The sequence below is a fragment of the Panthera pardus genome, unplaced genomic scaffold, assembly GCF_024362965.1.
Source record: "Panthera pardus isolate Hobbes unplaced genomic scaffold, ASM2436296v1 HiC_scaffold_2, whole genome shotgun sequence".
Taxonomy (NCBI): Eukaryota; Metazoa; Chordata; class Mammalia; order Carnivora; family Felidae; genus Panthera; species Panthera pardus.
In genome coordinates this window covers 61,157,601-61,182,393 of record NW_026526765.1, presented here as the reverse complement: position 1 = coordinate 61,182,393, position 24,793 = coordinate 61,157,601, and the positions used below count along the sequence as shown (strand labels likewise).

Below are 24,793 nucleotides of genomic sequence, written 5' to 3'. Positions count from 1 at the left end.
TCTCTCTGGGGGTGTCTGTAAGTCACCAGCGACCCGGATTCCGGGCAAGGCTTGGAGGTGGAGGCGAAGGCAGCAATGATGGGAGCCGAAGAGGTGTTTCTCAGACTACCCGCACCCCTTTCTCGAGCCCCGCCAGTGTACAGAATCCCGCAGCCCGCGTCCTGCGAAGGCGCCCAAACACGCGAGCCCCGCGGGGCGGCGCTTGGTCGGGAGGGAAGCGGCGTGATGAAGCGGGTGAGGCTGTCACAGCGCCCGAGGGACAGCCCCAGAACTGGTTAGCCTCAGGAAGCTAATGGGAGCTCGGCCAGGAGGAGGGCACGAAGGAGACGAGGAGCCAGTGACCGAGAGAAAGACAGAAGCAAAGAGATTCTGAGACCAGAAGGAGAAAGCAAAAAGGACAAGAAGAGGGAAGGAGGAAGACAGGTGAAAAAGAAACCGGGGGGTGGGGGGGGTGGGTGGAGAGAGAGAGGATGGACGGGAGAGTCTGAAATGGAGGGGGGGGGGGAAGAGACGACAAAGAAAGAGTTGGAAAAACTAAAAGCAACAGTAAACGAATTATACAGGGAAGCAAAAAACTGTAAAGGAAAAGCAAAAGTCCTAGGAACACAGAGACCAAGAGTAATGAATAGAATAGAAAATAGAGAACATCGTAGAGAAAGAAGTGGAGAGGCCAGACATAAGAAAAAATTTAAAAGACCTAATAAAAGGGAGGAACAAAAATCAGGGAGCAAGAGGAAATGTTCACGAACGCTTCGACCGTGTGTCTTGTTGGAAGGGACCACCTAACGCCCAGCGCGTGATCCAGAAATTCCCAGCTTCCGACCGGAGGTAAAGCTGGGTGAACTGGGCCTGGCTGCTTTCACACCTGGGCTTGGTGTTCCCGGCGTTCTGGGCGCCCCGCCCCTCTCGTGTGCAGTGACGCCGCCCGGGTGCGGTGACGTCACATGACGCCACGCTCCACCTGTGGTCCCACGCAACCCCAAAGGGTGCAGGTGTTCTGAATTTGTGGCCCGCACTTACTCCTCAGACGCCGAGCGTTTGGAGACCAGGAAGCGTGCCGATTCTGTGCCCACGGCCCGCCCACAGTGCGCCCAGATCCCCCATAGCCAGTCCTTGCGTCCGCCCAAGACCCGAGGCCTCACTGGAAAAAGAGGACAGTGGGCACGGGGGTGAGGGCTTCGAGTTCTTAGAAGTTCAAGGTCGCGGGGCCTCTCACCTCCTAGGTGGGCCCGGCCACTGACGACCTAACTGTTGGCCCACCCGGGGCCTGTGATCCCCAACCCTGCCTGGCGCGGGCCTGCGACCTCTGGGCCTAGAGTGCCCTTCCCACGTTCGCCCTACACCGCCGGCACCCGAACTGCCGGCGGCCGGCACGCACTGACCTGCACCGCGGATCCTCCGCGGGGCCCGGGGCCGGGGTCGGAGCTGAGGCGAAAACCGACGAAGCTTGGAGATGTGGATGCGCCCCCGTACACTGCGGCTCGGCCTCTACCGCCGAAGGGGTGGGGCGCAGGGCCGGCCTCGCCGAGCATTATTGGAACGAAAACGAAATAAAAGCGGCGTTAAGTGAAATAGCTAACTTTTTTATTAAATAAAACGACTTAAATAAAAGGAACGGAAAAGGAGAGGAGTGGACCCAGCCTAAACGCAGGGTGCCCCAGCCCTGGCGCTCCCCCCCAGCCACCTGGTCGGCCGCCCCTCCTCTAGCGGCCCCCGCGGGGGAAGCAGGTGGCCGGTTTCTAAAGAAAAAAGCCAAAACTTTTATTATTTACACGTTTGGGCAAAAGTACAAAGTATAATACAGGCGCCCGGCCCGGGGGGGTGCGGGCGAGGGGCGGAGAAACGTAAGGCGCTTTCTTTGTCAGGCCCGGGCCTGGGGCGGGACTGGGCGCGGGGCGGGGGCTCGGATTGTGCAGCCGCGCGGAGCCCGGGCCCAGCCCCCCTCCGCGGCCGGCGGGGATGCGGCCGCGCCCCGGGGCCTACTGGAGCTCGGAGGCCCCTGTCCCTCTCGGCCTCGGGTCCCCCCAGCCCGGCTGGGGGCCCGGGGCGCCCCGCCGGGTGGGGGCGGCGATCCTTGGCGATCCGTGGCGATCCGTGGCTCACACCAGAGAAGTGACGGCGGGGACCTTGGAGCTGTCCTCCTCCCAGGGCTGCAGATTCTGCAGAGCAAACAGCGACGAGTTGTGCAGACAGAGAGGGTCGGGCTGGATGGAGTCGTTGAGGCTCTTTTGGAAGGCGTCGTGTTGCAGCTGCAGCATGAGCCGGCTCGCCTGCTGCCGCTCCGCCTCCCGCTCCTCCGCCGTCTGCCGCCTGCACCGGGGGAGGGAGAGGGACAGCACCGTCATGCACCCGGCACTGCGGGGCCGCCGGCGGGGCCCCAGCCCTCCCGGGAGCGGAGGCCAGCCGGGAGCCTCGAGGCGCAGGACCCGTCTGCACCCCTGCTGGCGCTGTGCGCCCGAGGCCCGCGCGTCCGGGGAGTGGGTTGGCATCGTTTATTTTTGTTGTGTGCCGGGCGGTCGTGGGGAGGGGACTCCGCCCGCCGCCCACCTGCACGTCCGCGTATTGTGGCTTCGCCAACAACAAAGATGTTTCTTTTGCGGGACAACAAGGGCAGGGCATGCGTGTAACTGACTCAGCCCTGCGGGCAGTCGGGACGCTAGGGTTCGCGGGTGGGAGGGCTGGCTCTGCACTGCCCGCGCGGTGTCCCTGGGCCAGGTCAGCCTCATCCAGTTCTCCCAGGCCCTTCTCGAACCTCTCTTCCAAAACGCGATCGCTTCGCCGTTCACGGGTTGTATGGAAATAGGGATCGGATAAAAACGGGGCTGGAGTCAGGATGGGGAGCCACAGGGGGAACACGGAGCCCGCGCGGACTGTCGGAGATCCGAGAGGGCTGGTGGGAGGGAGAAGGAAAGTGCGAGAGACCCAAGGGTGGGGGGTGGGGTGGATGCTGGTGAAGGTGCAGGTGAGAGGAAACTGAGCGGCCCCAGAAGCGGAAGAAAACACGGAGAGTTGGAGAGGCGCACGAGAGCGATACAGGGATGGGAATGGAGGAGAAGCCGAGGCGCGAGAGAGTGGGGAGAGAAACAGGCCGGCGGGAAGGAGACAAGGGAGATAAAATTTGGGAAGGAGTGGGAAGGCGCAGCCCTGGGAGGGCGGGTAGCGGGTAGCACAGAATGGGGAGAGCGCGAGGCTGCGGCGCGGGGCAAGGTGAAGGGCGGGTGCAAGACGGGCTGAGCCGGGCCTCTCTCACCGCCATTTGGTCCTCCGGTTTTGGAACCAGGTCTTGACCTGCGCGTCCGTCATTTTGAGGGACTTGGCGAGCGCCGCCCTCTCGGCGGAGGCCAGGTACTTCTGGCGGTGGAAGCGCTTTTCCAGCTCGCAGATCTGCACCCGAGAAAAGGACGTGCGCGGCTTCTTACGCTTGGGCGGTGTCCTGTTCTGGTAAGGGTGGCCGATGCGCCGGGTCACGGTGAAGGGCGTGAGCGCCGCCGCCGCTGCGGAGACACACGAGGCCCCCTTAAGCCCAGCCCGGCTCGATTGCCTTTCAGGCCCCACGCGGACCCCGTGCCGCCCGGTTGGGCGCAGGGTGCTCCGCTATTTCGTTGGTCCCCCGCGTCCCCAGCGGCACCAAGCCGGTTGGGAGATACTCCCCTCTTCCCCTGGGCGTAGGCTTATTTCCCCGAAACGCCCTGATTTTCCTCCCCCTACGGTAGCCCGGGGCCCCGGGCACTAAGGCCTCCGTCGCGCTTGGGCCTCCGGAATCGTTTCCCGGAGTGGAGCACCTAGGGCGCGGCGCCTCTGGCCCCGGGAGGGCCAAGGCCCGGCGCTTGTTCGCTCGCCCTGCTCACCTGTGAAGCGGTCTTTCACGAAGCGGCGGCTGCTCTCCATCCAGGGAAAATTGAGGCCGCCCAGGCTGGAGACCGTGGGCACGGAGGGCATGGCGGGCAGCGCGCTAGGCAGAGGCGGTGGCACGGCCCCGGGCAGCGGCCTGTGCGCTGGCACTCGGATCACTCCGGCGGGCGCCAGGCTCAGGTTGACACTGTAAGATCCCGGGTCCTCGAAGGGCGCGCCGAGGCCGGCAAAGGAGGCGGGCAGAGACGGGTATGTGGCGCCCGGACGGCCCCCGGGGGGCCCTCCCAGGTAGCTGGCGCCGTCGGGGCCCCGCGGGGCCGGTGCGCTGTCCTGGTCCGGGCTGTTGAGGATCTGGTCGATGCCGAAGCTGATGGGCTCGTGCGGGTGCGGGGTCTGCGCGCTGGCGGGCGCCTCCATCCTGGGCGGGCGGAAGGGCTGGGCTGGGCTGGGCGGGGAGGCGGCTGGGTCCCTGTTACGGCGCGGCCATGGAGCGCCCGGCGCCTCTCGTTGCACTGAAACTTTGCCAAGAGTGCGCGGGCCCGACAGGCTCTGTGTCATCTTTCTTGAACCGAACCTGGAGTTTCCGCTGCTAATTCCTCTCCCGCCGCAGCCATTGGCTGCGATCAACAAGCCTCTCTCCTCCCATTGGCTCCCGGCTTTCAATAAAGGCCTAATTCATGGAAATAGGAGCTTAGGGACTGTTCCAAGGTGACATCATTTTAACAAACGAACAATAGGTCAAATTTATTAGCCGGGATAATGGGCGGCGGATATTAGCGCCCGAACCGCAGCCTCCCAAACCCGAAATCTAACGAAGCTGCAATTAGCAGACGCTCCCCGCTCCTCCCGGCCGGGGCCGCTTCCCCGGCCGCAGCGCGGGGCGGGCCAGGGCGCTCTGCCGGTGAGATTGCCTCTTGCTGAGGGGGGTTTCGTTTTCTTCCAAATTTTGTCATCTGGGCAAAAACCAAACCATGCGAATCCTCTCCATTGCAATGGAGTGGCAAGTCCGGAATGACCCTGTGGAATCCGCGGAAGCGTCTTGGACTCTCCACCGCCGCGGGAGCAACGAAAGGAGCGCACTACCCCGCACGAGCTCCGCGCTCCCAGCGCGCCGCGTGAGGGGAGCCCGCCGCGTGTGCCGCGCTCCCGAGGACACCGACCCGCGTGGGGAGAATTCGCCCCCGCTCGGGCCACTTTGGAGGCAGTCGCCGGCTCCCGCCAGGCGGACCGAGGTGTGACCCCCCGAAGCCCACGCGTGCCTGGCCCAGCTGGTCTAGGGACCCAGGGTCCCCCGGTGGGGAGCGGGGATCCAGCCCCTCGAAATTCGTTGCAGGATGGACGGGACTATGGTCGCGCGTGGGGACCCGCCCGTGGCACGGCAGGTGTGGGGATCGGGGTGCCCGAGAGGCAAGGCGCAGAGGCTGTTCATCTTTTAAGAGCGGGATTTCTTTGGGTAACGGGGGCTGCGAGCCCCTCCCGCTCCCGGCCAGCCTGAGTGTTGAACCGCTCCCTCCCTGCTCCGCTCACGCTCTCAGGGACTGTCAAGGCGGGTCGAGGGGCACCATGGACAGGACAGGACCGTACGCCGAGAGGTCACCCCCAGCGCCAGCCTCAGCTGTCTCCCCTGGAGGAGACATACAGAATCGTTTTCTACTCGCGAATTCTAAAATCGTTAGGTGCAAACTGACTGCTGCACCCCTGGCCAGGCCCCTCTCGCTCTCCCTGTCTTGCGGACGTGGTGAGAGCTCTGATAGGCGGTTGGCCAGAAGAGTGTTCACATTGGGTCGGTCACTTTCTAGTTCAGTGACCTTGGGCAAGTGACTTCATATCTTTGGGCTTGGTTTTCTCGTTTATAAAATGGGCCACGCGTGCATTGCGGGATTGTCGTAAGTCTTGCGTGAGATATTGAGAGAAGGTAGGTAGGGCTTAGGGCCTGGCACACAGTAGGCACTGAGGGGCTGTGGCTGCCCTCCCACTCCCACCCGCAACGTGATGGTTGACGTATTATTCTGATGGTTCTTGTTTATCTGTTTGCAGTTTTAGGTTATTTGCAGAGGCTCAGTATCTTGAACACAAAAATGTTATTTATTTGTCTATCCGCAGGGTCAGTCTTAGAGGACCAGGAAAGGTGGGAGGCAGCATGTTGGGGGTTCTTCCTAATAATCTACCCCCAGTAGCTCAGAGGTTTCAAGATCTGCAGTCTTAAGGCCTGGGTTCCTGAGTCAGGTCACCGCCCGCTGAGTGACCTTGGGCTAGTCGCTGGCTCTTGCTGGGTGGAGAGAATGAGGCCACTGGAAAGTGAGGCACTGGTGAGGAGGGCAGGGTGCCTGGGGCAGGACAAGCCCTCTTTCCTTGGAAATCCAAGAATCTTCAAATGGAACACTGACTCCATACTGGGGGCCTCCTGCTTCTATTTCAGGCTCTGCCACCAGTGGTTTGGGGACTGTTTGGCCCCTCATTGCCCCTCCTGGAGCCTCATTTTCCTTATTTGTAAAATAGGAAGGGTAATAGCTACCCCCAGGGTGGCCGTGAGAAGTAAATGAGATAAGGTCTGTGGACATGCCTGTGAGGAACTGGATTATATAATAATAACTTTAACGACAACAGTAGGGCTGCTGTAGGTGGAAAACGTAGTGTGTGCCGGGCAGGGGGTGGGCATTTACTTATTTCTCCCAACCACCCTGTGAGGGAAGGCTGTTATTGATCCCATTTTTTACCTGATGAGGGAACTTCAGGTCAGAGAGTTCATGCAGCTCACAGTCCCCCTTCTCCAGGGCTAGGGAGTCACCTCGCCTGCTCCATTTCCCTTCTGGCATCCAAAGCCCAGGGTTCCAGGCCTGTCCTCCCCACTTCCTGGTTTTGTTAAATTGGGATAACAAGGCCCACCCCACACAGGTATGTGGGCATAGAATTAGGGGCGCCTGGGTGGCTCACTGGCTAAGCGTTCGTTCGACTTCGGCTGGGGTCATGATCTCCCCGTTCGTTCGTGGGTTCGAGCCCGTGTTGGGCTCTGTGCTGACAGCTTGGATCCTGGAGCCTGCTTCCGATTCTGTGTCTCCCTCTCTCTCTGCTCTTCCCTGCTTGCACTCTGTCTCAAAAATAAATAAACATTTAAAAAAGTTAAAAAAAAAAAAAAAGAATTAAAGAGAAGTGGGTGATGTGGCCCACACTGCCCCCAGGGCATGGTGACTGGCCCAGTGCTTAAGAACCTTTGTTTGCCAGCTGTGGGCTTGGGGAATTCACCCTTTTTGCACGTCAGTTCCTAATCTAGTAAAGCAAAAGTACCGATGTCATGGGATTCAAAGAGCCCATCCAGGTGAAAACAGTGCAAGGCAGGGGCAGAATTCTGCCTCGCCACCTGGGTCCCAGCTTTCTGAGGTGCCTAGTTTCGTGGTCATCCAGCAGTAGGCCACTGATAGCAACCCCCCTCTTTCCCAGTCCAGACAGAGCAGAGAGGTTAGCCAGCTCAGGAAGGGGAGTAAATGGGGCAGATAGCAGTCCCTGGGACAGGGGTTCTCAAAATGTGTGCCTGGACCAGAAGCAGCAGCAGCACCTGGGAATTTGTTAGAATTGCAGATTCTTGGACCCTAGCCCAGACCTCCTGAATCGGAAACTCCAGGGTAGGGCTAGGCAATCTGCTTTAACAAGCCCTCCAGGTGATTCTGATGCATACTCACATTCGGAAGCCAGTGCCCAGAATATTGTCCATTTCATCCAAGTTCTCAAATTCGTTGTAACAATGTTGTGGGAAGATTCTTCCATAATTGGAAACTCTCATGTGAATCTGAGCTAACATCCTCTGCTCTCCACTCTCAGTGTTTCTCAGTTGTGTCTTCTCTTATCATATTTGCCAAAGGTTTGTCTATTTTACTGGTCTTAAGGAGAAGCCTGTTATTTCCTTATCTTCTTTTTTATGTCATGTCTTTGAGGAATGTTTTGATTTATTTTCATTAACTTTTTCTTCTTTGTTGAGGTGAAAATCTAGTTAATGTTTTTTATCAACGTTTCTTGTTTTTTTTTTTTTAAGAAATATATAAAAGGTCATAAATTTACCTCTAAGCACCTTTTGCCCAAATATGTTTTGATGCGTAATTGGTGTTCCTGAGATTATAAATTTAATGCTGTCCCTTCTTGCCTGCTATCAGTTGAACAATGACAGACACATATGCACATGCCCAAGAAGAGAGATTAGACGATGAAAATTCTAAGAACTGGGGTTGTGGGGGCCAGAAAGATTTCTGAGTGCAATGCACTGTCTCTTCTTCCCCTTGGAGAAGTTGGGAGGACCGGTGGACTGGTGGGGGCCTTGCTGGGAGACATCCAGGAGAGAGGGGTGGCTTCAGGGCTGGAGGACAGGATGTTGGGATTCCCAACTGCCCATGTTCAGGAGGCCAAGTTAGTCCAGTCTTGTTTTGCCGCTTATTTCTTGGGTGAATTGGACTCAATTTCCCTATCTATGAAATGGGGGTAGAGATTGAATCAGGGCTCTTAAATATATTTGGGTCAGCGATCCTATTTGAAAGGTCGATGAAAATGTTATGGACTACTTCCATAGACAAAGACACACACACACACAATTTGGCACACATAACCGTGTCACAGGTTGCTTACCTGTCCACCTTCCACTCTTTGTTTGCACACCCGGGTTGGAAGTCTCTGGGGGCCCTTGCAGTTCTCAGGATGGAAGGCTCTAAAGATGCCTGCCCAAACTGATTCGCTCATTCATTCATCTATTCAACACATATGTACTGAGCACCTGTTCAAATTTTCTGGACCGTGTCCCAACTTTGGGGCTCAGTTTGCCCATCTGTTAGTGGGAGTAAGGTAGTTTGAACTCTTTGTTGCTGCCTCCCCATGATGGGAAAGACTAGGGAGGGGCCTTCCTGAGGAAGCCTGCAAGGCCTTCTCGACTCTGCCAGCTGGAGGAAGGCAAAGGCCACCTGGTACTGTGTGGTCTTTGTGCCCCCCAGCACCAGTCACGAGACTCAAAGGACAGTTGGTCGAGGGACGTGAATCTCTCGCCCAGGGGTATGCAGCTGAGAAGGCTGGAGTTGGGATTTGAACCCAGGACTATCTTAACCCCAGAGCCCATGCTTTTCCCTTTACCTCATTCTCCCATTTCTACTCTGGGAGCAGGTAGTAAGGACTGAGGGGGCAGGGAAGATTAGTGGAGGAGCTGGGTGAAGGTGCCCGGAAGCAGAGGCATGAGGACTGGCCATGGTGGGGCTCCTTTCTGTCCCTTCTGCTAGTCGGAGAGCTCCTTCGGGACACAACAGCATTGACAGCATGTTATTCTATGTGTTGGGGCTGGGCCCGCTGGAGGATCCACATCACAAGTTTGTGGTACTAACCTGAGGAGCACACAGCAAGGTCAGATGAAGGGATGGGAAAAGGGATCCAAGTGCATCTGGGATTGTGCGCATACGCGGGTTCAGCATTCACTTCCCCCAGCTCTGCCCGAGGCTGGTGCCTTTTCCATCTTTGAAAATGCAGGTCAGTTATGGCTCTCTGCCCATCCTCCAAAGTAGCCCCCTCTCCCCTGTCACTCTCTATCCCTGTTTCTTTTTTTTTTTTATTAAAAAAATTTTTTTTAATGTTTATTTATTTTTGCGACACAGAGAGACAGAGCATGATCAGGGGAGAGGCAGAGAGAAAGGGAGACACAGAATCCGAAGCAGGCTTCAGGCTCTGAGCTGTCAGCACAAAGCCCGTCGCGGGGCTCAAACTCACAAACCGTGAGATCATGACCTGAGCCGAAGTCGGTTGCTCAATGGACTGAGTCACCCAGGCGCCCCATCCCTGTTTATTTTCATCCTTACATTCGTTGCCTTTGAAACCCATCTTATTTATCCTGTTCGCCAGCTCTCTGAAGGCAGGGACTTTGTCTCATACTTTATCTGTGGTAGGCGAATGAATGAGTGAATGAATGATTTCCAGGATCTTTGTGCCGAGTCCCACCGGGGCCCTGGCCTTGAGGCAGGGAGGCTGGCAGCCATATCAAGAAGCTGGCCATGGGGCTGGGGGTTAAGACAGAGGGTGTGAGACAGGAAGGGAGAGGGCTGGGCGGATGCGGAGGGGTGTGTGAGCAGGGACCAGGTGCAGATGGCCGAGTGCAAGGAGAGAGGGACTGGTCAGTGCACACGGGCGCAGGGGAGTGAGATTAGGCACTGGAGGCAGCCACATGTGAGGGCCATCTGGATACCCCCTAAACTGATCCCATGCCCTCGTTTCCCTCCACCACCCATCAGCCATTTTCTCCATTTTGTGTTCTACAACTTTCCTCTCTTCCTGACAGATTTCTCTACTAAATTTGACTTCGTTTCAACACTTTGGTTGGGCAAATTACATTAAGATGGATGTTGCAGGTATCCTTTATGGTTTATTTATCGTGATACTGTTGTATCTCACGCTTATAAATAACTTATGTTATAGCTTTTGTTTGTGGAAATGTAACTTACATATTTTATTACGCTTTCTGTAAACCTCAAAAAGAATCTTGTCAAGGAAGCGCTCTTATCAGCAATCCAAACTATGGGACGTAAAAACCGACACTACCATTATTTTTTAATATGCCAAGGAGGCAGGTTACTCTTGCTGTAGTTTGAAAGGTTTGCTGTCATCGTAAACTTGCACCTCAATAAAACATTAAAAAGTCTCAAGAACGATTTTATAAAGTTCAGGGAGGAGGGTGAATCGGTGGCGGAACCCATGGACACAGCATACAAGGAACCCAGGTGTTGGACTGGCCTTTCTTTGAGAGTGTCCAGCTCCATTTGGGGCTCCTGGAGGGTTCCAGGCCCACCTCCCCATCCACTGGCCCTGAAGTCCGGTGGTGAAGCACCCAGTTTAAGGGATTATAAAGGATAAGAGACATGAGTTCTGGAGTCAGGCTGATCTGATTTTTTATCAAGAGAGAATGTGAATCGGGGAGAGGGAGAGATAGAAGAAGCTTAAGCAGGCTCAATCCCAAGAGTCTGGGTTTGTGATCTGAGCTGAAATCAAGTCGGACACTTAACTGATTTAACAGCCCAGGCGCCCCAGGCTGACCTGATTTTGACCCAGCTTGTCCACTTGTTAGCTATGTGGCCTGGGGGAAGTCATTTAGTCTCAGTTTTCTCATCTCTAAAATGGGGATAATATTACTTACTTGATATTCTAATTGGGAAACATTAATTTAAATGGGGTAGGTATTTGCAATGCTCAGTGGCTGCTCAATAATAAATGTGCTTATAATTAATTTTTGCCTTGAAACTGTTACTTTCTCCCTTTCTACTCACCTTGCTCTCCTCTCCAGGTGCTCTCTCCCACGTCACTGTAAGGAGCTGAGTTCTCCCAGAGGCTACCACCGCCAAACTGCTGGACTGACCTCCATCTAGATAGGGTTTCCATCTGCCAGATTTTTCACTTTCCCAGTTTCTCTCATCCAGACTATCCTATTCCTTGTTCTCATGCCCAGCTCTCTATTGGTGGGTAACTAATCCTCAAGGGTCTCAGCTGATGGCTATATGCCAGGCCTGTTTTGCACACTGAAAGAGACCTTCAGTACCACAATCCAGTGGCACTTCTAGGTTGGCAGGGCCAGTGGAAGCGAGTCTGGGCGGCCAAGAGGGCTCTTCTGGGCAGCTGGGATCATCACGTGGCACAGGGACTCATGCGCTCTCATCCCCCCCGCCCCCGCATCCTAGAGAAGCCTGAATGGCAAACACAGAAAAATGGAAACATCTGGAATATAAGCGGGATACAGCTTTCTCAGGGTCAGGTTCTTAAGTCAGTGTGGAAGGCAACCATCGAGCAAAGTCAAAACACCTTCACACCGTTTCTTGCTTGAGTATCAACTGGAGCAGTTGGCTAGATGTAGACCCCGCCCCGATGCCACTGCACCAACGATACTTGTCTGCACGGCGGCCCCCCCGGGAGAATGAGGTGAGCCAGCACTGGCCTGCACCTCCCACTGCACCCTCACTCTGACCCGGGAGACCTGCCTGCACTGTTTATTTCTTCCTGTTGCTGATTGTGAGTTACATACTCCTGTGACCTCGTTCGAGTACATAACAGATCCAACTAGTTCTCCTTTGTGTAGATTCCACAAGTGTGGGTGTGCCCTTGAACGCTTGATTTATCGCCGGCATAAGGTGTCCCTCCAGAGAACTGTTTCCCCAGGAGTCTTCAGGGCAGGCTGTGGGTGGGAACACAGTTCCCAAACAGCTTCGGTAGTGGGGTGAGTGCGCAGTGTAATGTGCCCCGGAAACATGCCAGCTTCCCTACCATCTTTTCTTCCTTAGGGCACAGAATGGAACTTCATTCACCCTCCAAAGAAAATCAAGATTCCTTTCGAGGTTTCAAGGGAGAAACCTGTAGCCACACTTAACCTCTCCAGTAAAGGCTGGTTAAGAGAGCTGTGGCAAGCAGCTTTGAAAATGGCGTCCGTAGATCCCTGCCTCCTGGTATTCAGGCCCTTGGGTAACCCCTCCCCTTGGGTGCGGGCTGGGCCTAGCGATTTCCTTCCAAGGGAATACGGCAAAAGTGATGGGATGCCCCTTCTGAGATGAGCTAAGAGGCTGGACTTCCAGACTGCGGCAATGTCTCTTCGCTCTTCTGCTCGCTCTTGATGAAGCCAAGACGCCATGCTGCGCGCCGCCCTATGGAGAGGCCCATTCGGCAAGGCACTGAGGCTCTCAGATCACCAATCTGTGAGGAGCTGACTCCTCACCATGAGTGAGTGTGGAAGCAGATCCTTCCCCAGTTGAGTCCTGGGATGACCACAGCCCAACAATGTGGATGGCAGTCTGTGAGGGACCCTTAAGCGGAGGATCCAGCTACATACAGATTTCTGACCCCCAGAAACCGTGAGATAACCACTGTTGTTCTAAGCCAATACAGTTTGGGGTAATTTGTTCTGTAGCAACAGAGTTCAGAAACACACATGAAAGTGGATGTACATATTAACTGGCTTCAACTCACCATTCTTTTTTTTTTTTTTTTTTAAAGTATTTATTTTTGTTTATTTGGGAGGGAGGAAGAGAGAGAAGGAGAGAGGTAGGGAGGGGCAGAGGGAGAGAGAGAATCCCAAGCAGGCTCCATGCTGTCAACACAGAGCCCAGTGTGGGGCTGGATCCCACGAACTGTGAGATCATGACCCGAGCGGAAATCAAGAGTTGGGACGCTCAACCGACTGAGCCACCCAGGTGCCCCTCAGCTCATCATTCTTGAATCCAGGTCTTCTTGGAAGAAAGCAGGAATTGCTTTGAGGTGAGAGAGATGGGTTCAGATCTCGCCTGTGTGACCTGTGTAAGCTACGTACCACCTATGAGCCGCGCTTTCCTTAGCTGAAGGGGGAGAATAATGCCGTCTGCCTTCACAGGGCTCTTGTGAGGACCAAGGGCGATCACACATGGAAGGGGCGTGGCAGATGTTCTGTTAAGTATTTGCTATGTCTGTTCTCAGCCTGTGTGTCGCCTCGAGGCGTGCTGTAAATCTCCACCAAGAGCAGGCTGAGGTTGGCCGTCAGGGCAGGCCTGACAAGTCCTCCTGTGGGAGCAGCTCTTCAAGGCCAAGGCTGATGGTGCCTTCCCTGGCTGGTGTGAAACCACCAGGTGACCTTTGGCAATGCGGCCAAGAAAAGCAAGTGTGCATTGTTATTTTCTTGGGAGCATTTCAGTGCAGATGGTGTGGTGCTTTCAGGTCCAACTTTTGTAAAGAAGTGTCGGGGGGGGGGTGCCTGGGCGGCTCAGTTGTTTACACATCTGACTTCGGCTCAGGTCATGATCTCATGGTTCGTGGGTTCAAGCCCCACGTCCGGCTCTGCGCTGACAGCTCAGAGCCTGGAGCCTGTCTCGGATTCTGTGTCTTCCTCTCTCTCTGCTCTTCCCCTGCTCACACTCTTTCTCTCTCAAATATAAACAAACATAAAAAAAAAATAATAAAAGAAAGAAGTGTCAGAGTGGGACAGACCTTCTATGAAGCACTTTTGTGAGACGAATATGCAGTAATAAGCCCCTGAGAAACAGACGTCCTCAAGTCGGACTTGCACAGATAGTTGATGTTTCATAAAGTTTAGAGTTTGCCTTCTCAGGGAAAATTACATTTCCCAGTGCTAAAGAAATATAGCATAAGGCTAAGGCCTCCTTACTCATTAAATACCAGAAGTCACCCTATCTGTAACACACATTTCCCTGATTTCTTGGGTTCACATAGAGAAGGAAAACATTTTGAGATAACCTTGGGTGATTTTGCTCTTATGTGACAAGCCTGTTGCTAAACTCAAGTACCAAGAAAGGTTTCAAGAAACACTAGTCTGGGAAACATGATTATCACAGGAGCCTGTGGATTTACTACTTCTTCACCAGTAAGGCCAACCTTTCATGTCTTATTAGAAATAAAGGGCACGATATTTATTACAAGCCTGAACCGTGTAGACAGGGCAGTGACATACAAAAGCCGTAAGACAGTGGCAAGCTCAAATTAATAGCCTAGTTACAGTCTATCACAAACTGGGAAGGCCTCCTTCATGTCCTGGGTTTGGGTTAAGCTGCAATCCCTACAGTAATAAGAGTTTTTGTGGACGGATGGAAACCTGATCCTCTGAAAATCCAGAACTGTTTTGGGTGTCTCAAGAAGGCAAAGCTGTCTTGGATATAGATTTAAAAAATTTTTTTTTAATGTTTGTTTATTTTTGACAGAGAGAGAGAGATAGCGAGCGAGCATGAGAAGGGGAGGGGCAGAGAGAAAGGGAGACACAGAATCCAAAGCAGGCTCCGGGCTCTGAGCCGTCAGCCCAGAGCCCGACGCGGGGCTCAAACCCATAGACTGCGAGATCGTGACCTGAGCTGAAGTCGGACGCTTAACTGACTGAGCCACCCAGGCACCCCTTGAATATATATTTTAATTAGACACCTTCAGCTTGTCCTACAAGTTAAGTGGAGGCAGAAAGACCGGGTGTCGGCACCACCCAGAACTTCTTGCAGGGGCTGCCTGACTCCTGAAGGAATATCTCTGCAGGCAGTAATTGCACAGCTTAATTCTTCTAGACCGAACCACTTCAGATTTATGCCAGTGAAAAGCAAACGTTATTTGTAAGTCATTTAATTGTGTTACTGTCTCTCAACTTTATCAGATGCTGCTGAGGCCAAGAGGGCTGCGCGCAGTCCTGTGGGATGCTTCGGAGCGCTCCCAGGCTCGTTCTAAATACCCACAGCTCCGAGACCCCAACGCTGCTGCTTTCAGACTCATAAGAAACGACTAACTTAATGGGTTCAAATGATATTTGTCTCAACTCAGGATCCATGTTGAAGGTTGCATCTCCAGCACATTCACAACCTTGATTACAACAGAGTTCCATTAACTAGCACACACTTAAGTTCAAACCTGGTTTATTAAGTTCTTTGGTTAAATATTGTTTCTACACCCTTTCGGAGCATTTATAAGAACAAAGATAATGCTATTTTTTAGAAAGACTGAAAACACATCTTTTGCTTTTTTTCAATGTAAAGACTGAATTTACATTGTTTGTGCACTGTTATAAATTCTTATAATTAGGCCAGACTTATAAAAAGGTAGGGCTTTTGTTGTTGTTTGTTTTGAAAAATAGATTCTCCTGGGCTAGCCGACATAGCTGTCCTCGGACCCGGACCCACAAGAGTCTCTTGGTAAAGGCTGCTCGGCACATGGTCAGGGAAGGCGGTCAGCTCATCATATCCAGACTGCACGGCTCGGTGCTGCCATCAGTCCGCAGGGCCTCTGCCACATCTCTTCTGAAGACGGATAGGTTCTGGGTGAACCTGTGGAAAGAGGAAGAAAGGCCAAGGGCAGTGGCAAGGCGGAAGTTATATGAGCCTCTGGAGGATAAAGCCACTGTGGAGCTCAGAACCTTGGAGAGAGCCCCAGGTCCTGGCTGAGCTCCTGCCTCCCGCCTCCACTGCAGCCATTACTTTTGGCCACCAACACCCCCTTCTCCACCTTCCCCGGCCAGAAAACAAGGGTTACCACCATATATACCCAGACCCATTTGAGGGGTACATTTTGTGGGTGTACTATTTAAAATTAAAAAAAAAAAATCAAATTACACAGAGATGGTAAGGAATATAAAGGAAAGAATCAAACCTTTTGTGCCAGGCACTGGGTTGAGTTTACGTATAGATTCACTTAAGCATCACGAGTCTTCCCAAAGGTAGGTATTTGTATCCTCATTTTGTGGATGAGAAAACCGGGCTTAGTGGTTCAAAAAGAGGGGGCACTGGGCTAGATTACCTGAGTTCAAATCCTGGCTCCACCACTTCTTAACTGGGTGATCTTGGATGAACATTTAACCTCTTGTCTTGGTGCTCAACTTGAGTAGCTACCCCATGGGATTGTGTGAAGTGAGAATTTACCGAGTCAGTTGAGACAATGCCTGTAAGCACTCAACACAGTGCATGGTACATGGAAAGCATCTAGTCCTTGTTGGCTAGTGCTCTCTTGAACAGGAGGGCTGTTTGACATTATTTTCAACAATCAATTGATACTCAAATTCCCAAGCCTCAGGTCAAGCAATCTTCCCCCACCTGAGGCACCTGGGGTGTCCCCATCCACTAAGTCTCTTCTGCTGGCCTCAGAGGTTGCCCTCCTGCCTGACAGAGGATTGCGGCGTGGAACAAGCAGTCAAGGGTATGTGTTTGCAGAGTCTGTCACACTTGGCTTTGTATTGTCAGAGCCCAGGCTGGGGACTCCACCACACGCTGGCTGCAGTGGTTGCTGGAATGACTGATGATGTGCATTTTAAATGGTCAAACATTTGAATGTTGCCACTTTTATAAAAGGGTGGTGCAGGCAGTTCTGCCCACCCCCCCCCAGCACTCCCCCCCAAAAACCATTTTCTTTCTCTATTGTTCATTATTATCTGTTTCCCCCACTAGAAGCTCTATGAGGCAAAAACCTTGAACAGTTAGTTCACCACTGGTATCTTCAATGCCTAGCACATAATAGATATTCAGTAAAATTTTGTGCTCTAAAAAAATGAACAATGGAGGCATACCTGGTAAGTCTCGGTTTCTTTCATTTAGATCTCATTGGCAACTGTAAAACTAGGCACTCTTACAGGTCAGGCAGAAGAAGGAACTAATGTTTACCATGGCTCCTATGTCCTAGGTACCATGCTTTACTACATTCTGTCATTTAAATATCACAACCAATTTTGTGGATGAGAAAACGGAGGATCAGAGCAGTTGACTGCCTTATTCGCTGCCACACAGCCTATAGAGGGCAGGGATAAAATTTAAATTGGAGTTTATCTGGCCTCAAAGCTTGTGCCTGTTCAAATGCCAGGAGCTTTCCTTGTCCCTCATGGCAGATCTGAGCTTTCCTTCTTTTGACCTTCTCAGTGAGTTATTTTCCCTACCTCGTGCTGGATTATAAAGTGCATAAGGGCACAGGCTGCATTTTGTTCATCTCTGCATCCCTAAATAGTGCCTAGCATGGTGCTTTAAAAAAGCAAATACCTAGTAATATTTACTGGATGGAAATAAACCGCGTTTAGGGTTACGAGGTGTAACAGAAAAGTCACATCTATATGTGAGCTGTGTTAAGAACAACCCCAGTTCATTTCCACAAGCCAGAGATGTTGGGCTTACTGCACAGTGCTTACCTGTCTCTGTTCTTGGTGGACAGGCTCTGTTCCACGCCTTCCATCAGGTTCCTGAAGCACTGGGCCAGGACCTCCTGCTTGGGGAGAGGCTGGCTGTTGATCAGGCTTGCCCTCAGTTCGCTGAAATACTGTGGGGAGACGGAACAACCTCAGGGCCCTGACTTCAAACCTGGGCCCCGAGAGAGCTGTGGGGGAGGAGTTCTACCTGCTCCATCTGCTTAGTGCTCCTGACTCTCAGGGGAGCTCTGGTCCAGGCCCCACTTTGAACTTTAAGCCTTCAGAGAAAACCAAGGCAGTAGATACATTGCTAGGTATAAACTGTATTGTCCCTTCTCATAAAAATTTCTTGCTATAATTGTTCTATGGTCACTGAACAATTTAGGTCCTCTGTGGGGGACCGAGCATGTGAAGGTCTTCCTGACTCTCCTCTCCACTCATCACAGAAAGGCTGAAAGGAAAGAGGAAGGGCCTTTCAGGCTGAGGCAAAGAACTTAACAGGGAGAACTTGGGGTGACTGGAGGAAAAGGCCCAGGTATCCCCCCTCAGGCTGCATCATCATCTGGGCTTTAGTGAATCACTTCTCAAACAACCCCAGACTTTGTCCCAAGTCCCTGTCCCCTGGGTTAGGCTGGATCTGCTCTGTTGAGGCGGGGAGCTAAAGGGGCTTGCGTAGCTCTGGGAGCGCGTTCCTGAACTAGGAAATCCACCTGTCATACCTGGTCACAAAGAACTACACAACCCCTTCTCCTCTGCTGGGGTCTGCTACCTTTTACACAAACACAAGCTCTCGTGCTTACACACAGATTCTAATCATTGGAAACAGCTTAATTTCGGCACAAAGACAACATTTTGTCAGTCATGTGTTTATCCTTCCAAGCCCAAACAGCATGATATTTAATTTCCATCATACATTAAAACGGCCCACATCAAAAACACACGTAATTAATATGTAGTCAGACTAATACTTAAATACTATATATCAGAGGCATTACACTTAAACCACAATGTCTTCTTGAACAAGATTGGGAATGCACAAAACTACTTATTTTTCCCTTTTATAATGATGCAGTGACTCACACCAAATAGAAAATTATTAGTTTTTCATCCCAAACCGTGAAATATTGCCTCCATCAGTAAAGTATAATATTGTGATGTCATAAGCTTTTTCTAAACACTGAATTTGCCCTTATTCCCTCTCAATCATTTTAAAAGAACTGCTCTCTTTTATAGAGCTTGGATTTAAATCACAATAACACCAAGGGAAGATGAATGACAGTGCTATTGAATGTGGCTAAAATTGGATACTTCGGCACAGGTGAATGATGAGACAGCTCTTCTCTTTTTGATATATTTTCTTCTTCTATTAGTTTCCTTCCAAGGCTGGGATTTCAGTTTGAATTTTAATGTATGCGGCTGCCTCTAATCTCACTGTCTTTCTCCCCAGTACTATCTTATTGTATAGACAATTCATTCTCCTGAGCAGTAATGTACTGTTCCTACTGACTGCTGGGGAGACAGGGGTGGGTTCGAGAGGAAGCTGGAGGGCCTGGGAAGCAGCCCAGGGTGGTGAGTGCATTTAACAAGCTGGAGACTCGTGCTCCCAGGTGAAGGGTGCTGGCTCTGTGGTGAGTCCCTGAGGGCCACTACAGTGCAGGGCACTGGGGATCCCAAATATAAGAGGGAGCCAAGCAAGAAGTAGGAGAGTCGTAGCTCAGAATTCCCCTGGAAACAGAAGAGGGGAGTGAGGCTGAGCTTGAAGAATACTGAGCAAACCACCTGCCAATGCGTGGGGAGTGCTGGGTTCCAGGAGAGCTGGTCTTGAGGCCTCCACTTACCTGAAGAAGATCTTTGGGGAAGGGCCTGCTGGGGAACATGGCCTTGCCCCGGGGCGCTTGAGGTCCCAGCTCAAGCTCCGTTGTTCCTTCTGTTCTTGTCACAGCTTGGCCTGGTGCACAGCTACTCCCTCCCCGCAGTGACCCCCTCCCATGGACCTTCCTGCGATCACACTCACCTTCTCGTTGAGCAGGATGAGCCCCAGGAGAGGCCTGGATACTGACCACTGGTTCCGACAGTCTTCAAAGACAATGGTGTTCATGAGGACAGACATCATCTAGAAGACAGAGTCATATGAAGACCCTGGCCCAGAGGTCCCCCCAGTCCCAGGTCTTTTTTGTGCTTACCTTCTACCCCTACATTTTGCCAACAGCCATGAGGGCTCTTCCTGGACCAAGAGCTTTGACTCTGTGAGCCTATAATGCTGCATGTAGGAACTCTTGGCCAGCTCCCTGATAAGAGTTCCCACCACCAAAAGCTTTGGTGAGAACCTTCTGGGTGGGCAGAAGTCAGAGGTTACGAGGCTAAGAGGATCAGTCTCTGCCTCCCAACCCTGGTATGCTGTCCTCCACGCTAAATCGCCAGGTAAAAGCCCAGCTCACCCTCCTTTCTGCCTCTCACTTCACCACAGGTCAAGTTATGAAGGGGCAACATCTCTCAGAGGGAGGGAGAAATGGGATACATTCCATGTGACCTCGGAATGTCCCGTTTCCTACTGGCTCAGGCTCATTTGGTCTTCACTAATTCACTTACTCCCTTCACTTTTACATGTACATACTCATCCATCCTCTTAAGTTCAAAGTCTGCAAGACACTTAAAGAGAATAGGCATCTACCGCAACCTCTGCCTTGAGGAGGTAGAAGCTTCCTGGGGCAGAGCACAGAGCAGAGAGACAGCCAGAAATTGGGCTTGGCCAAGTGCAATGGGCTACCAGCAGAGGGAAGGATGCTTCTGGGTCTCTGAGAAGTCAGGGAAGGTTCCACAGAGAAGGTACAGTTTAGGGGGTGCATCATAAATGCATTCTAGGCAGAGAGGGCAGCAAAAGAGGAGGCTGGGAGTGAACTGAGTGTGGCAGGAGAAAAGAGACGGGGGCCAGAAGCAAGACCCCAGGGTCAGGCTGGCAGACCATGCTGAGGAGCCTGGACTTCATCCGGATGAAGTGGGAGCCAGTGGTGGGTTTGCGGCAAAGGAGAGACATGCTCAGATTTGCACTTAAGCAAGATCCCTCTGGGGACATGCAGAACGTGTACTTTTGCAGGTGACAGGACAGAAGGAAGCCCGGGGATGGGGCCGCCGCAATAGTCTGGGCAAGTGGCTGTGAAGCAAGCTGCGTTCACCTATGTGGAGCTGATGGCACACTTTCCTTGCCTTGGACTCTTTACCGCCCACCTCTAGTCCTTCTGTTTCTGCAGCTTCAGAGCCCCTGTCCCGCAAAGAGCACAGGGGGAAATGGCAGTTACGTGGCAAAGGCTACCACCCACGTGACCCTTGGCTGGGCTTCGGTGACGTCTGCTTTCGTTGCTGCACTGCTGCAATCCAATTTGCCCTGGGATCTCAGGCCAGTTATGGAACCTCTCCCTCTCTCTGTGTCACTTGCATTAGCCATAAAGAGGGAAATAATAATCCAGCACAAGAAAGTTCTGAGAATCAAATGAGATGGTAGGAATAGAAAGTGTTGCAAAGAGTAGAAAGTGCCATAAACATTTAAGGTATGTGATAACAACAGTACTGAGCATCTTTGTAGCTCTAAACATTTGCTACCCCATATATCATCATCATCCTAACAGTTAGGCTGGTTGCAAATGAAATCTGCCAATTCCATATTTATTGTATGTCCAGTCTCTCTGGGGAGAGGCAGGTCTTAAAGCCCGACATGCTGAACATCGTTTGCAGATTACATGTTTTCATGTACAATCTAACAAGCGACCCAAAGTCATACAGCCACAAATTAAATTGACAAGCAAAACTAACAGATCTATGGAGACAGTCTAAAATATTATGGGCTTCAGAATCTGAAGGCAGAATGGATATTTTAATGGAAAAGATTAAAGTTAGAAGCACCAAACTCCTCTAGTAACTGACAAAGCATCCTGAAGCGATGTGCCAATTACTTTATACGGTTCTCCTGTGGATTCATTTGTCTGAATGCATGTATTTATGTCTGTAATAAGTAAGGAGATGTTTGAATAAAATACTTTTCTAAAAATAAAGTTGGCTAAAGTGTCTGATTTTTGAAAAAATTGTTTTACTCTTCCAGAAAAATGGAAATTAGTGAGCAAATCTGCTCAAGTGGTATTGACATGGCAGCTCGTTTCCAGAATTCTTTTTTTTTCTTCTTTCCAATAATCCTAGAGGGTACAGGGGACACAGCTCAAGCAATGTGGCAAATTCCTTTGGATAAGCTCTCCCTCTCCCCATATGGAAGAAAACTGGGTAAAATGCGTAAGTACAGAATCCTGATCCAGGTACTGCAAAATCTCTCGTGGAAGGCTCTCTGGTTAATGACACGAACAGACGAAGACTGTAAGGAGAGAGCCCTTGGCAACTCTGCCCCAGCCCACCTCAGCCTGCGCAGAGTCACAAAGCACCACAGGATTTAGTACAAGGGGTGCTGTGAGCGGGGCCTCCACTCCCCCAACTTCTGCTCACTTCCCATACTGTTACAGGATGGCTGGAATGGCCATTTTAGATATGTCCAACCAAGGCTGCAGTTTTCAGGGCCCGTGTCCAACACATACATTATCCACTGTATTATCTCAAGCAGCTCATACACCCAACCAGGGGAGCAGCCATTTGGGAAGGGGAGCTGTGTGGCTTGGTCCACTTAGAAAAACCATGCTCCCCATTGCCTCAGCACTTACTCCTTCTCCTTCTGTCTTCCCACAGGCATTGACGTTGAGCTTGTAGGAAATTTCTCTCAATGAAACAAAACCAACATCGTATGGTAGGGATAGGCTTTGGAGCCAGTCAGAAATGAGGCCAAATCCGGCCCTGCTTACCTAACCTAGGATGCTGGGCAAGTCATTTCACTTCTCTGAGCCTTTATTTCCTTACCTATAAAATGAGAGATTACAGCAACTACTCTGAAGGGCTGCTTTGAGGACTGATTTCCTTCGTCTATATCAAACATTTTGTTCTGTGTTTGCCACATAGTAGGCACTCAATAATTACCGGTATTCCTTTACTGCAACTATGGTTTCCCTCTTTGGTGTGATCCAGTGGAATTTCACGGTTCAAGGAAGAACCCCATTTCATGTCTTGATTATGTCCAGATCCATGAGATTACAGTCTCCTCACAATTATCTAAATTTAATAAGAGTTGCAATAAAAAAATAACCTACCATAGGAAATAGTCCAAAAAGCAGCCCTATTTGGTCTGGCACACGTATTAGCATGGAGTTTGAATGACAGTGTTTCTGCTGTTCTGAAAACTTGTAATCTTCCAAAAAATACAAAGCTACTACAAATATCTGACCTGGAAAGAAAAAACAAACTAATGTTGGGGCGCCTGAGTGGCTCAGTCGGTTAAGCGTCCGACTTTAGCTCAGGTCATGATCTCACAGTTTGTGGGTTTGAGCCCCACGTTGGGCTCTGTGCTAACAACTCAGAGCCTGGAGCCTGCTTTGGATTCTGTCTCCCTCTCTCTCTCTGCCCCTCTCCCGCTTGCTCTCAGTCTCTGTCTCAAAAAAACAAAATAAAACAACAACAAAAACAAACAAAAAAACCAAAACATTAAAACAAATTAAAAACAAACGAAAAAACCCAAAGTAATGTTGTGTCATCTGGATCTCTGTTCACTCCTCAGCAACTCTCCCATGTTCCCACCCTAAGATGCTTTGGGCACAAGCCCCAAGCCAAGTGGACTTTGCAACCCGAGAATGCTGGGTGGCACTCTCCCTACCACAAGGTGGTAATTACATGCTCTCACTTCAGATGCTTCCTGTTCTGTCTCCTGCTGATGCAGAATAAGCAAAGATGTGGTTTGTGTTGAATGCTTTGCTGCTAGATGGTGAGTATGTACTCTAAAGAAATTGGACGCCCAGTGGATCTAGAAGCTGGTAGAGCGGGATGGCTGGGGTCACATGGCCGGAGTGAGTGCGGGGTTATGACTGGTAGTCAGACTTGTCTGTAAACTCCTGGGTGCAGGGACCATGGGGCGGTGGCGGGGGCTGTTCTCTGTGTCCCCAGTGACCAGCATGGCATCTAGCACACACCAGAGGCTTAGGAAATAGCTACTGAATGAAAGAATGAATATGCGAATAAATGAATGAGAAAGGATGAAATCAACTATCAAGAGCGTATAAGGAGCTAAAGAACCGAAAGAGGATTGTATAAAACACAGAGTTCTGGCCTCAATCTCTGGCTAAAATCTGAAATGGATAAATATCTAAACCAATACACTGTTCGCTTCCAAGGATCTGGCCTTTGTGCTCAGAGCCTGAGAACTCTTCTAAGTCCCTGGTGTCCCTCCAGCCAGCAGCTCCCAGGGAAAGCCCTCAGTGGGGGGGCTTCCGGGTTACAAAGGCCGAAGGCTGACCCACCGTCTTCTCCACCAACAAGCACTTGCACCCAAGAAGCTGTGCCGGATGAGTCTTCTCACTGCCCAAAGGTACTAACAGTGACCGTTTACGGAGAGCTCAGCACTCTGTTCAGCACGTGTATACGCTGTCTCTACCCCTCAGGTAACCTTGAAGTAGGCATTATCCTCACTTCATAGACTAAGGATCTGAGGTCCTGAGTGAGTAAGTAACTTGCTCAAGGCATCAGGCTACCAGCTATCAGGAAGTGAGGCAAGATACGTGCACAGGTCTGCCCAAGTCCAGAGGCCGTGCCTTCATCACCACCATGCCAGCCTGTCGCCTGCCACTCTGGGGCTGCGTGTGAGGATCAAGACCGCCAGCAGTGGTGGCGGGGGCACTGTGTCTGGCCCCTGCTGCAGACTGCCAGGGAACGGATGGTGTGGGAGGAGAGGCTCGCTTCTGGGCATGGCTCAGTCTGGCACCATCAGCGAGCCTCCCGGACAGGCCGCCCGCACGCATCTCCTCTGTTCAGCCACCCTGCCACCTGCTGAAGAGTCAGGCAGCTGCTGGAATCCCCACAATGAGGATCCAGGGCAGCAATTCCTGGAGAGTCTGCAGATCTTCCTGCCTCCTACCTACAGCTTTTATAAATGTGGTTAACATTATTTGCAGACTCTCAAGATGAACAACAGTAGACATAATTAATAGATTGTCTCTGGAAAATGCTCCATTGAACGTTTTTCTAAAAATAACCATCTCCCTCCCACCAAAAGTACCACGTACATGGTAATTTACATTAACATCATTGAAAACAGTAAATTAAGCTAATTTCTTTTGAGTTACAATGTTCCCTACAAGGTGAACACTTTTCACTGTTCATGTTCTTAGAGCCTACCGAATAATACAACTAAACACTATTCCACAGAGTTCTAAGAAATAGATGAAAACATTCTAACCCTGCCTCTTGCTC

At 51.5% G+C, this 24,793-nt stretch overlaps 2 protein-coding genes across 4 annotated transcripts in view; both read right to left on the bottom strand.

Moving 5' to 3' along the window:
• Positions 1 to 1,562: 1,562 nt before the first annotated feature.
• On the bottom strand, positions 1,563 to 4,741 carry TLX3 (T cell leukemia homeobox 3). The gene is made up of 3 exons (XM_019450294.2): positions 3,849 to 4,741; positions 3,251 to 3,494; positions 1,563 to 2,310 (listed from the first exon to the last, which is right to left on the bottom strand). Exons 1-3 carry the CDS (start codon positions 4,408 to 4,410, stop codon positions 2,100 to 2,102), a joined length of 1,017 nt encoding a protein of 338 aa, XP_019305839.1. The 5' UTR covers positions 4,411 to 4,741; the 3' UTR covers positions 1,563 to 2,099.
• Positions 4,742 to 15,204: 10,463 nt separating this feature from the next.
• RANBP17 (RAN binding protein 17) overlaps positions 15,205 to 24,793 on the bottom strand; it is a 332,283-nt gene continuing 322,694 nt past the window's right edge. For all 3 annotated transcript variants that reach the window (XM_053907091.1, XM_019450292.2, XM_053907092.1), the window contains 3 exons: positions 19,482 to 19,580; positions 17,471 to 17,598; positions 15,205 to 15,629 (listed from right to left, as the gene is read on the bottom strand). In XM_053907091.1, coding sequence (XP_053763066.1) covers positions 15,533 to 15,629; positions 17,471 to 17,598; positions 19,482 to 19,580 — 324 coding nt within the window. In that variant the 3' untranslated portion in view covers positions 15,205 to 15,532. The remainder of the gene's footprint in view (positions 15,630 to 17,470; positions 17,599 to 19,481; positions 19,581 to 24,793) is intronic.